Source organism: Jaculus jaculus, chromosome 20 (assembly GCF_020740685.1).
Source record: "Jaculus jaculus isolate mJacJac1 chromosome 20, mJacJac1.mat.Y.cur, whole genome shotgun sequence".
In the NCBI taxonomy this organism is placed as follows: Eukaryota; Metazoa; Chordata; class Mammalia; order Rodentia; family Dipodidae; genus Jaculus; species Jaculus jaculus.
In genome coordinates this window covers 28,502,594-28,513,966 of record NC_059121.1, presented here as the reverse complement: position 1 = coordinate 28,513,966, position 11,373 = coordinate 28,502,594, and the positions used below count along the sequence as shown (strand labels likewise).

Here is an 11,373-nt window from a genome sequence, read left to right as displayed (position 1 = left end):
AGCCCCTAATTGGTTTTGGTGTAACTGCACTGCTTTGTCATCTGGGTCCTATGTCGGGCAAAGACTTGCGTTTGCACCTCCCCAAGGGAAAGCTTCACCCACACATATGTGCAGTTTCTTGCCATGATAAACAGATGCCTGCACCACTTTTTGTATTTGGCTTTATAATTAAACACCTGCCAGAAGATTTTGCAAGTGCCTTTAACCCCTGAGCTCTCTCCAGCCCCTCTTGTTTTTTCTGAGGCAAGCCAACATACCCGCCTCCTGGATAGCTTTTTTTTTTTCTCTCTCTTTCTTAGCGACTGGCATTGAACTCTCTCCACTGCTGAGAATGACCTTGAAACTCATGCCTGCACCTCCCAAGTACTGGGATAACAAGGGTCCTTTCACCTCGCCTGGTTTATGCCGTGCTGAGGAGCTTGAGGGCTTTGTGCCTGCACTCTACCAATTTTCACATCCTTAACCCCAAATCTGCCATCTTTCACACTGCTGACCCCTCTCAGTCTATCCCAGCTAAGGCTTTCAATGCCAGGAACCCCGATACCTGTTTCTGTGCTGCACCCTGAGGAAGTGCACCACTTCCTTAGCTGCCCAGGACCCGAGTTCGGAACGTCAAGAATGCTCCGTAACCCGCAACCGGGCGGCCCCTGTCGAAGGCGCTTTGCTTTACCAGACTAAGATTCACAATGGAGGAACCCCACGCCCGTTGCTCACCCGCACTCCTAGTTTCTAAAGCAATGTGCCGGCATTGGCATCGGCTCTCCAAGCTGGCCAAACACTAGCGTTCACGGCGGAACGTGGCCACCACATTCGGAACACGTCCGTCTACCGCCCTGGACGACTCGAGCCTTCCCTTAGCGCACGAAGGAGCCGCCCGCGCGGCGGCCAGGGGCTCCGGCCTCCCGACGCACCGACGGGGCGGCCACGACGGCCGCCGTCCGCGACTCCGGCGCCGGCCCCTGCCAGCCGCGAGGCGGGCGAGCGGCCCGGGAAGCCGCGGCGAGCGGGAGCCTCGCGGGGCGGAGGGAGCGGCCCGGCTCCCACGTGGACGGGGGCGGAAGGGAGGGCGAGGGGAGAGGCGCGCCCGCGGCGGGGCAGGGCGGGAGAAGGGCGGCGGAGCACCTCGCGGCCCGCTTCGGGCGAAGGTGAGGGGCCGGGCGCGGCCAGCGAGCGCCCCGCGGACGGTTAGCTGGCCGGAGCCCGCGGCCCTAGCGCTCCCGGGCGGCCGGCGGAAGAGAGCGGCAGGTGGGTGCAGGGGGGCGCGCGAGGGGCCGCAGCGGCAGCTCGTCCGCGCGGCGCGGGCCGGCTCGTCGTGGCGCACGGTCCCCCCCAGCGGGTCCCGCCGCCCGCGCTCGGGGCGAGGGGCGTGGCCCGGCGCCCGCCCGATAGGCTCTGCCGTGGCGTGCGCGCCCGGCGGGGCCCGACGCGGTGACGCAGCACGCCGGCGTGAGTGACGCGCATGCCCGGGCCGCTCCTCCTTCCCTGAGTGAGTGCCGGCCGAGCCGGGTCGGGGCGGGGGAGAAGAGGGAGGGCGGGCGGGAGAGGCGCCCCGGGAGTCGTTGTGGCCGCGGGCCGGACCGGGTCGGGGGCCGCAGGAGCCGGGCCGGGCGGCGGGGCTCGGCGGGCCGCAAGCAGGCCGCCGCCGCCCGCGATCCGCTCCCTGGGCGCCCGGCCCTGTGCCCAGCCCGCTCCAGCTCGCGTCTCCGGCTCCAATTAGGTCAGGCTCGGGGTCCCGCGGCTGCGGCCCGGCCCGGCCCGCCGACCGCCGTTCTTCTTCCGGGCCTGCGCTCCTGCCCCTCCCCCGTGGCGCCGCGCTCGCGGGCGCGTTGGTTTGTTCTGTGCTTCGGGGTTCTGTGTCTGCCCGGGCTCATGGGTGTCCATTATCATGCTCGTCTTTTGTAGAGAAGCCCGACGGCTATGGAGGCTGAAGAAACGATGGAATGCCTTCAGGAGTTTCCTGAACATCACAAGATGATTCTGGACCGATTGAATGAGCAGCGGGAGCAGGACCGGTTTACCGACATCACCCTGATTGTCGACGGTGGGTACGGTCGTGACGGAGAAGCCAGTTTGAGTCTGGGGCTCTCGCCCGCCCTTTTGAAACCCCCCCTCGTGGGGCTTTCCTCGCGTCCGCGGAGAGGGCGTCCGGGAGCGGGAGGGCAGGTGCCACCGTTGCCTCTGTGGACCTGGCCGCGGAAAGCTGGTTGGCCGGTCCTGCTCTTCATAGCCTGCTGCTCATCACATGTTTCACTTGCTGCTGCCTGCTGGAGTTTCCCCGTTGCACTCTTGAGTGCAAGATAAGGGCCTTGGGGAGAGAGAGAAGACCTCAAAATATTTGCTTAATAAGCTTCCTATTGGAAAGCTGCTTGCAGGAATCCCATACCGGAGTCTTTGGAACACTGTTGGTTGCTTTGTGGCTTTCCAAGCAGCTTGGAGTGAAAACGTGAGATACCTTACTTGCACTCAACATCCTCATTGGGGTTCTCCAAAATACACTGGGGTCGTCATCACCCTTAGTAGTAAAGTAGTTGTAAAATGCCTTGAGTGTTTTTTTCTTTTTATTGCAAATGGGCTCTTTAATGGGCTGGCGAGATGTTTAAGGCAACCTGTTCTTTATTTTTTAATATATTTTATTTATTTGATAGACGCAGAAAGAAAAAACAGGGAGAGAATGGGCGCACCAGGGCCTCCAGCCGCTGCAAACGAACTCCAGATGCATGCGTCCCCTTGTGCATCTGGCTTAAATGGGTCCTGAGGAATCCAACCCTGATCCTTTGGCTTTGCAGGCAAACAACTTAACTGCTAAGCCAGCTCTACACCCCCTGTTCTTTATTTTTTTAAGTGTACCATATATTATTTCCAAAGGTTAGGCATACTGAAACATTTCCCGTGCCAACACTGGACACTTGTGCATATTCTGTTTTATTTTTTCCATCTTTCCAAATGAAACTTTCAGATCATCTTCCTACTTAGTAGTTTCATCTCATTAGGATATATTTATTACTTTTTTGAATGTAACAAGGTGCTGGAAGATAATTTGTTACCTAGTATTAACTGATTTTTATAAAAACTGACTAAAAAGCCTGGCATGGTGGTGCATGCCTATAATCCCAGCCCTGGGAAGGCAGAAGTAGGGTCGCCATGAGTTCAAGGCCACCCTGAGATTACATAGTGAATTCCAGATCAGCCTGGGCCAGAGTAAGACCCCACCTTGAAAACCCAATAACAAAAAACAAAAAAACTAACTCAAATAAAGTCAAAGTCCAGCTGCGCATTTTGGCTCACTCCTATAATCCCAGCATTGGGAGGCTGAGGGAGAAGGATGAGTTCAAGGCCAGCCTGGGTTAGAATGAGACCCTGCCTAATAGTGATGATGATAGCAATAAAAAATAGTCTTGAGTTAAAGATTTGGCTTCATGTCTAATTAAGATTTAAATTTGAAGCCTGGTGGTGTGGCTCACGCCTTTAATCCCAGCACTTGGGAGAGAGAGGTAGGATTGCTGGGAGTTTGAGGCCACCCTGGGACTATATAGTGAACTCCAGGTCATCCTGGGCTAGAGTAAGACCCTACCTCAAAAAATTGGGGGGGATTTAAATTTGCAGCTGGGTATGGTAATACACACCTATAATCCCAGCTCTCAGAAGACAGATTGGAAGACCACAGTGGGTTCAAAGCCAGTCTGGGCTAGGAAAGGCCCTGCCTTAAAATTTTTTTTTGATTTGGTACGATACCTGACAAGAATATTTGGGCTTTTAGTTCAGTGATCTATGTGGGTATGTAATTAAGAAAGGAAAAAGGTAATACTTTATACAATTTATATTTGGTTTTGGAGCATTGTATAATCCCTTCTCCCTTTCTTATTAAGGACACCATTTTAAGGCCCACAAGGCTGTTTTGGCTGCTTGCAGTAAGTTCTTCTACAAATTTTTTCAGGAGTTTACTCAAGAACCCTTGGTTGAGATAGAAGGTAAGTGCCATTTCAGATTCACTGCTTAGCAAGAATACTTGGTTTTAGGATTTAGACAATTTAGCAAGACATCATGAGAAATAGATATCAATAGTTGCTATTAAACAATTGGATAAATTGTTATCACTTCAGAGTTTTATTTTTGGTGAAGCGGTTGGTGAACTGATCTGGCCAGAAGAACTCTTAGATAGTAGATATTGGTATTAAAGGAGTCTCTTACATTGCTGAAACCTGTGGCTTTTGTCTTTTGAAAATAGTACAGAAATCTAAGCAGTCAACTTTGTCTTACTGACCTATTTCAGACTGGAGGTGGTGCTGTAAGTTACAGGAGTGGGCTCTGTACTAGCAGAAATGTACTAATGAGAACGGATAAGTACAAATGAAGTGGCTGTCACAATGTGGGGAAGGCTAGGAAAGATGACTGAAGTAGCAGTCAGGTGAAATTTTGGTGGTTAGTGAATGGACACGAGAGAGCATACAATATAATCTTGAAATAAGACTGTTTTTGTAGTTGAATTTTTTCTTGCACTGTGTATTATGTGAAGCTCATGTTAATCTTTTCTTAAAAATTGTTTTAAAATATTTACTTATTTGCAAGGATAGAGGGTGAGTATGAATATGAATGGATGTGCCAGGCCCTCTAGCCACTGCAGATGAACTCTACATACATGCACCACTTTGGACATCTGGCTTTATGTGGGTACTGGGGAATCAAACCTGGGCCATCAGGCATTGCAGGCAAGTGCCTTAACTGTTGAGCCATCTCTCCAGCCCCTCACATTAATCTTTTGAAAAGTGGTATTATTTCCAATTTTCACATCTGGGAATAGGTTTGAAAAATTACTTGTCCAAAGTTGTCCATCTAGCAGGAAATTGTTTGTGCTGTTAGTTACTGGAGTGTTTTTTTTTTTTTTTTTTTTTTTGTTTTTGTTTTGAGAGAGAGAGAATGGGTGCACCAGGGCCCTTAGCCACTGTAAACAAACCCAGTGCATGCACCACCCTGTGCATCTGGCTTACATGGGTTCTGGGGAATTGAACCTGTGTCTTTTGGCTTTGCAGGCAAGTACCTTAGCTGCTAGGCCATCTCTCCAGCCCAGTGACTGTGTTTTTAAAATTTATTTATTGATTTGCATGTGTATGGGCACCCCAGGGTCTCTGTTCCGGCTTTACACAGTGCTGGGGAATCAACCCCGGGTCTGCAGGCTTTGCAAGCAGGCACCTTTAACCCCTGAGCCATCTCCCCAGCCACTATTATGCTTTTATCTTTTGCTGTATTTTCTACCATTGTTTAGCAATTAAGGTGGTTGTCTGCGAATCCTAAGGACCCAGGTTTGATTCGCCTGAACCCTTGTAAGCCAGAGTAGATGCACATGGGTACACATGTGGAGGTAGGGTGAGTTCAAATCCAGCTGGACTAGAGTTCCAGGTGAGCCTGGGAAAGAGCTGAGACCCTGCCTCAAAAAAGAAAAGAAAAGGAAAATGAGTTTTAAGTTCCTTTTGTTAGTTTGTACAGCATTGGATTTTATTTTATTTTATTTTATTTCAGATGCATGTGCCACCTTGTGCATCTAGGTTATGTGGGTCCTAGGAAATTGAACCTGGGTCCTTTGGCTTTGTAGGCAAGGGCCTTAACCGCTAAGCCATCTCTCCAGCCCTTGGTTGTTTTTTATTTTTTTCTTTTGATTTTTTTTTAATACTTTTATTTTTATTTATGTTTGAGAGGGAGCGAATGGGCAGGCCAGGGCCTTCAACTACTGCAGACAAACTCCAGAAGTATGTGCCACCTTATGCATCTGGCTTACATGGGTCCTGGGGAAACAAACCTGGGTCCTTTAGCGTGCCTTAACCACAAAGCCGTCCTTCCAGCCCAGCCCTTGTCGTCCCCCCAGTATGTAAAATATGTGAAATTTGGATTATGTCAGTGGAAATTTAAAATTTTACAAGAGCTGGGCATGGTGGTACACACAAGCTGAAGTTGAGTTCAGATGATGGCTACAGAGTGAGTTCCAGATCAGCCTGGGCTAGAGTGAGACCTTACCTTGAAAACAAGTCTTATAAAAGTGAGTGCTGTTAAAATCCTTCAGAGAATGATTTTATTTGTTTTAGCAGGCAATCAGCCTACTTAGGTTCAGAATCTGAGCTGCAGATACAGTTCCAGTTTAGTTTCAAAACCTTTGTATTCTTTTTTGGTTTTTGGAGGTAGGGTCTCACTCTAGCCCAGGCTGACCAGGAATTCACTCTAATCTCAGGCTGGTCTTAAACTTCCTATCGGCCTCCTGAGTGCTGGGATTAATAGCGTCACCACACTGGGTACCTTTGTATTCTTGATACGGTAGTAATCCCAGCTGAAATTTCAGTACTGGGGAGACTGAAGCAGGAGAATTGGGGATTTGAGTCCAGCAAGGTCTGGTCTTAAAAAAATAATAAAATAAAATAAAATAAAATTGAAGTGCTGTCCAGGGTACTAGCCTCAAAATTAGTTGATCTTGATGCAGAGCTAAGGAGAAAAAATTAATAAGTTCCCTCCTCTCCATGCCCCCTTCATCGTCTTATCTGGGTCTCTGCTGGGGAGACTATCTCTTGGAGCCTTTTTTTTTTTCTGTTTCCACCAGTACACAGTTATGGAGTAACCTTGGACACCTCAAATCTTAACCTGCGATGTTTGGGAGCAAAAGTAATCAGAAAACTCACTGGTCCTTATGGTTTGGTTTGCTTCCCAGTGTGCTTTGTTCTACTTCAAGTGTCCTTTTTTAAAAAATATTTTATTTTTATTTTATTTATTTTTAGGGTAAAGTCAGTGTTTATGGCTATGACATTAAAAGCACAGGCCACAAAGCAGCACACAAATGGGACTATATCAAGTTAGAAAAAGCGTTTGCATAGCAAAGGAAAGAACAATGAAGAGGCAACCAGTAGCATAGAAAATTTTGAAAAGGATATGCAAATTATAATATAAAACAGAAAAAAAGGATATGTGATTTTTTGTTTGTTTTTCGAGGTAGAGTCTCACTCTAGCTCAGGCTGATCTGGAATTCACTATGGAGTCTCAGGGTGGCCTCAAACTCACGACGATCCTCCTACTTCTGTCTCCCGTGTGCTGTGATTAAAGGCAAGTGCCACCACGCCTGGTGGATATGTGCTTTTATAAAAGGCCTAAACTTGAGTAGAAAGTTCTCTAAAAACATGCAAATGGTCAGTGAATATATAGAAAAAATATTCCATATTGTTATTTGTGGGGGCAATGCAAATTAAATCTAGTAAAGCATCTATCACTTTACACCTGTCAGGATAGTTATTGCCAAGAAAACAATGTGCTGGAGAGATGGTTAAGGCACTTGACTGTAAAGCCAAAGGACCCAAGTTCCATTCCCCAGATGGTGCATGTGTCTGGAGTTTGTTTGCAGTGTCTGGAAGCCCTGGAATGCCCATTCTCTCTCTCCTCTGTCTCCCTTCCCCCCTTGCATCTTAAGTAAATAAATAAAAATTTTTAAAAAGCAAACAAGCCAGGCGTGGTGGCACACGCCTTTAATTCCATCTCTCAGGAGGCAGAAGTAGGACTGTCATGAGTTCAAGGCCACCCTGAGACTAATTCCAGGTCAGCCTGGATTAGAGCAAGACGCTACCTCGAAAAACAAAAACAAAAAAAAAATTTTTAAGCAAACGAAAGATACTTGTTGGTGAGAGAGGTTGGAAATGGACGGTGGGAATGGGTGTGGCAACTATAGAAAACTAGACACTACCAAAAACTAAAAGTAGAAATAACATGTGTCAAGCAGCTTTCCAATGTTATGGAAAAAATACCTGAGAAAATGATTTAAAAGACCAAAGTTTTCTTTCTTTTTTCTTTTTTGTTTTTCTGATTTCCCAGTGATCCTCCTACCTCTGCCTCCCGTGTGCTGGGATTAAAGGCATGCACCACCATGCCTGGCTCCTTATTTTTTAATTTGTTTATTTGAGTGAGTGAGAGAGAAGAAGAGAGATGCATAGTGAGGTAGAGAGAGACGGACAGAATGGGTGTGCCACTGCAAATGATCTAGATGCATGCACCATGTACATCTGTTTTACGTGGGTTCTGGGGAGTCAAACCTGGGTCCTTAGGCTTTGCATGCAAGCACCCAGCTGCTTAAGCATTTCTCCAGCCCCAGACATTTATTTTTAACTCAGTTTCAGAGGTTTCGGCCTATGGTTCTTGCTCTGTGTTTCTTAGTATGTAGTATATAAGGTTGTCATAAAGGGTAGTTGGTGAGGCAGAGCTGCTCACTTCATGAAAGTTGGTATGCAGAAGAGGCAGGAAGAAGGTTCCAGGTGACCCTAACATATCTTTCTCCCAGTGACTTCTTTCAACCAGACCTCATTTCACACTACCATATTCAGTTGTGAATCAGCATTCTCATGACCCAGTCACCTCTGTATAATGTGCCAACAGTTGGGGATCAAGCCTTCCACATAAGAGCCTTTTGGGCAGGATATTTAGTTAGTTTGGGGCATATAATTCAGCAGTCTCACTTTATTTATTTATTTTTATTTACTTATTTGAGAGTGACAGACAGAGAAAGAGGCAGAGAGAGAATGGGCCCGCCAGGGCTTCCAGCCACTGCAAATGAACTCCAGATGCATGCACCCCCTTGTGCATCTGGCTAACATGGGTCCTGGGGAATCGAGCCTTGAACCGGGGTCCTTAGGCTTCACAGGCAAGTGCTTAACTGCTAAGCCATCTCTCCAGTCCCAGCAATCTCACTTTTAAGCATTTGTCACACATAACTAATATCAGGACTTAAGGAAATTGCCTGTTTTCTCTGCAGGACCATCATAGTGGCCAGCCTGTGGAAATAACCTGCATGTCCATCAGATGAATGGATAAAATTTATGCACACACAAATAGAATACTAGCCAGTCTTTAAAAATTCTGTTATTGGCAGCATGTATGAATCTTGAAAACATACTAACTGAAATAAATCAGTCACAGAAAGACAAGGAATAAAAATATCCACATAAATATATTAAAATATTCAAAATTTTTAGTCAATCAGTGGAAATGAAGGTCATTGGGCTAGTGGAAGGGGCAATTTACTGATGAACAGGCATAAAATGAGGAACAGCAAAAATGAATAAAGGTTAGAGATAGGCTTACAACATTGTATCTACAGTCAAATAGTTACTGTACATTTAAAACTTAAGAGGAAAGCACTGGAGAGAGAGATTTCAGCGGTTAAGGCAATTGCTTGCAAAGCTTAAGGATCTGAGTTTGATTTCCCAGGACCCACTTAAAGCCAGATGCACAAGGGGGTGCATGCATCTGGAGTTCATTTGCAATGGCCAGAAGCCCTGTTGCACCCATTCTCTCTCTCTGCCTGTTTCTCTCTCTCTTTTCTAAATAAATAAAATATTTTTTATAAATCAGATTTAAAAAAACACTTAAGGGCTGGAGAGATGGCTTAGCGGTTAAGCGCTTGCCTGTGAAGCCTAAGGACCCCGGTTCGAGGCTCGGTTCCCCAGGTCCCACATTAGCCAGATGCACAAGGGGGCGCACGCGTCTGGAGTTCGTTTGCAGAGGCTGGAAGCCCTGGCGTGCCCATTCTCTCTCTCTCCCTCTATCTGTCTTTCTCTCTGTGTCTGTCGCTCTCAAATAAATAAATAAATAAATTTAAAAAAAAAAAAAAACACTTAAGAGGGTAGATCTTGTAACTTTTACTACAATAAAAGTCATTGAGGGCTGGAGAGATGGCTTACCGGTTAAGCGCTTGCCTGTGAAGCCTAAGGACCCCGGTTCGAGGCTCGGTTCCCCAGGTCCCACGTTAGCCAGATGCACAAGGGGTCACAAGCGTCTGGAGTTCGTTTACAGAGGCTGGAAGCCCTGGCGTGCCCATTCTCTCTCTCTCCCTCTACCTGTCTTTCTCTCTGTGTCTGTCACTCTCAAATAAATAAATAAATAATTTTTAAAAAATTAAAAAAAAAAGTCATTGAGGCTGGCATGGTGGTGCATGCCTTTAATCACAGCACTTGAAAGGCACAGGTAGGAGGATGGTGAGTTCAAGGCCAGCCTAAGACCACATAGTCAGGTCATCCTGGACGAGAGCAAAAACAAAAAGATTCATTGTGGATGTACCATTGGGATTGGACCTTAAAGGATGGTGGATTTTTGTCTATTAAGAGATCAACTGATAGCCGGGCTTGGTAGCACATGCCTTTAATCCCAGCTCTCAAGAGGCAGAGGTAGGAGGATCACTGTGGGTTTGAGGACACCCTGATACTACATAGTGAATTCCAGGTCAGCTGTGACTAGATTGAGACTTTACCTCAGAAAACCAAAGAAAGAGAGAGAGATATGAACTCATTAAGCACTGAAGAAGTAGGGTGCTATTAAAGATCAAGAAACTATGGGGTTTGGCCAGGTATGGTGTTGCACACCTTTAATCCCAACACTCAGGAGGCAGAGGTAGGAGGATCGCTGTCAGTTCGAGGCTACCCGAGACTATGTAGTGAATATTTTAAGATTTGGCAACTTAAAAAGTAGTGTGGCAGGTTTTGAAATAAAGGTAGAGACATACAAGAATTTATTTGCTACTCTGTAAAGCCATTACAAATTTTGGAGCTAAATTGACATAATTTGGTAAGAAATGTAGCAAGCTTAACACATAATAAATAGTCAATACACATTATTTGAGTGATCTCACTGTTCTTTAAAGAGCCTTCAAAAATAAGTAGTTTGCTAGGCAGTACTGGAATGTGTCTATTAATTGTTAATGAGAATTCCAGAAAATTTCAAAAATGATAGAAAATAATCAAATCTCAAGTACTATTTTTTTTAGTGCATAACATGAGATTTGAATTAATGTGAATACATGGTAATGTGCATCTTCCTTACAGGTGTTAGTAAAATGGCCTTTCGTCATTTAATAGAGTTCACATACACAGCAAAATTAATGATACAAGGAGAAGAAGAAGCCAATGATGTGTGGAAAGCAGCAGAGTTCCTACAAATGCTAGAAGCTATCAAAGCCCTTGAAGTCAGGTAATTATATTTTCTGAGCTGCAGACAGACATTTTCAGGCGTTTAGTGTCCAACACCAGTCAAGACTGTAACGTATGTGTCATGTCATTAAATAGGAGTCAGAAAGTCAAAACATTAAGGGTCTGTAAAGTTGTGCTGCTGATTACTTTTCCATTTTAATTTGATTTCTCAACTCCTGTGCTAAGCTTACAGTAGCATCTCTGGTAGCTAGTAGAATAAGGAAGTCTAGACAGCTCTCTAAGGAGGTCTCTGGGTCGCCGTGAACTGTTTCTGTTGGATTTAGTTGTCAGCCACTTGTAACAAGCTATGTTCTACAGAGTTTGGCCTGCAGAGGCTAAATATAAACAGATAAATACAGAGGATGAACAGAAAGTTGGCCAAATTAGAATTATT

At 46.1% G+C, this 11,373-nt stretch overlaps 1 protein-coding gene across 4 annotated transcripts in view; it reads left to right on the top strand.

The window, feature by feature from the left end:
• Nucleotides 1-1,454: 1,454 nt before the first annotated feature.
• The window catches only part of Znf131 (zinc finger protein 131), a 28,255-nt gene continuing 18,336 nt past the window's right edge, over nt 1,455-11,373 (top strand). Inside the window, exons 1-4 of one of the 4 annotated variants that reach the window (XM_045139061.1) lie at nt 1,455-1,486; nt 1,903-2,041; nt 3,867-3,968; nt 10,836-10,980. In XM_045139061.1, coding sequence (XP_044994996.1) covers nt 1,918-2,041; nt 3,867-3,968; nt 10,836-10,980 — 371 coding nt within the window. In that variant the 5' untranslated portion in view covers nt 1,455-1,486; nt 1,903-1,917. Of the gene's footprint in view, nt 1,487-1,698; nt 1,718-1,762; nt 2,042-3,866; nt 3,969-10,835; nt 10,981-11,373 lie in introns of those variants that run through there. The other 3 variants (XM_045139062.1, XM_045139060.1, XM_004673175.2) reach the window with 3 other exon arrangements.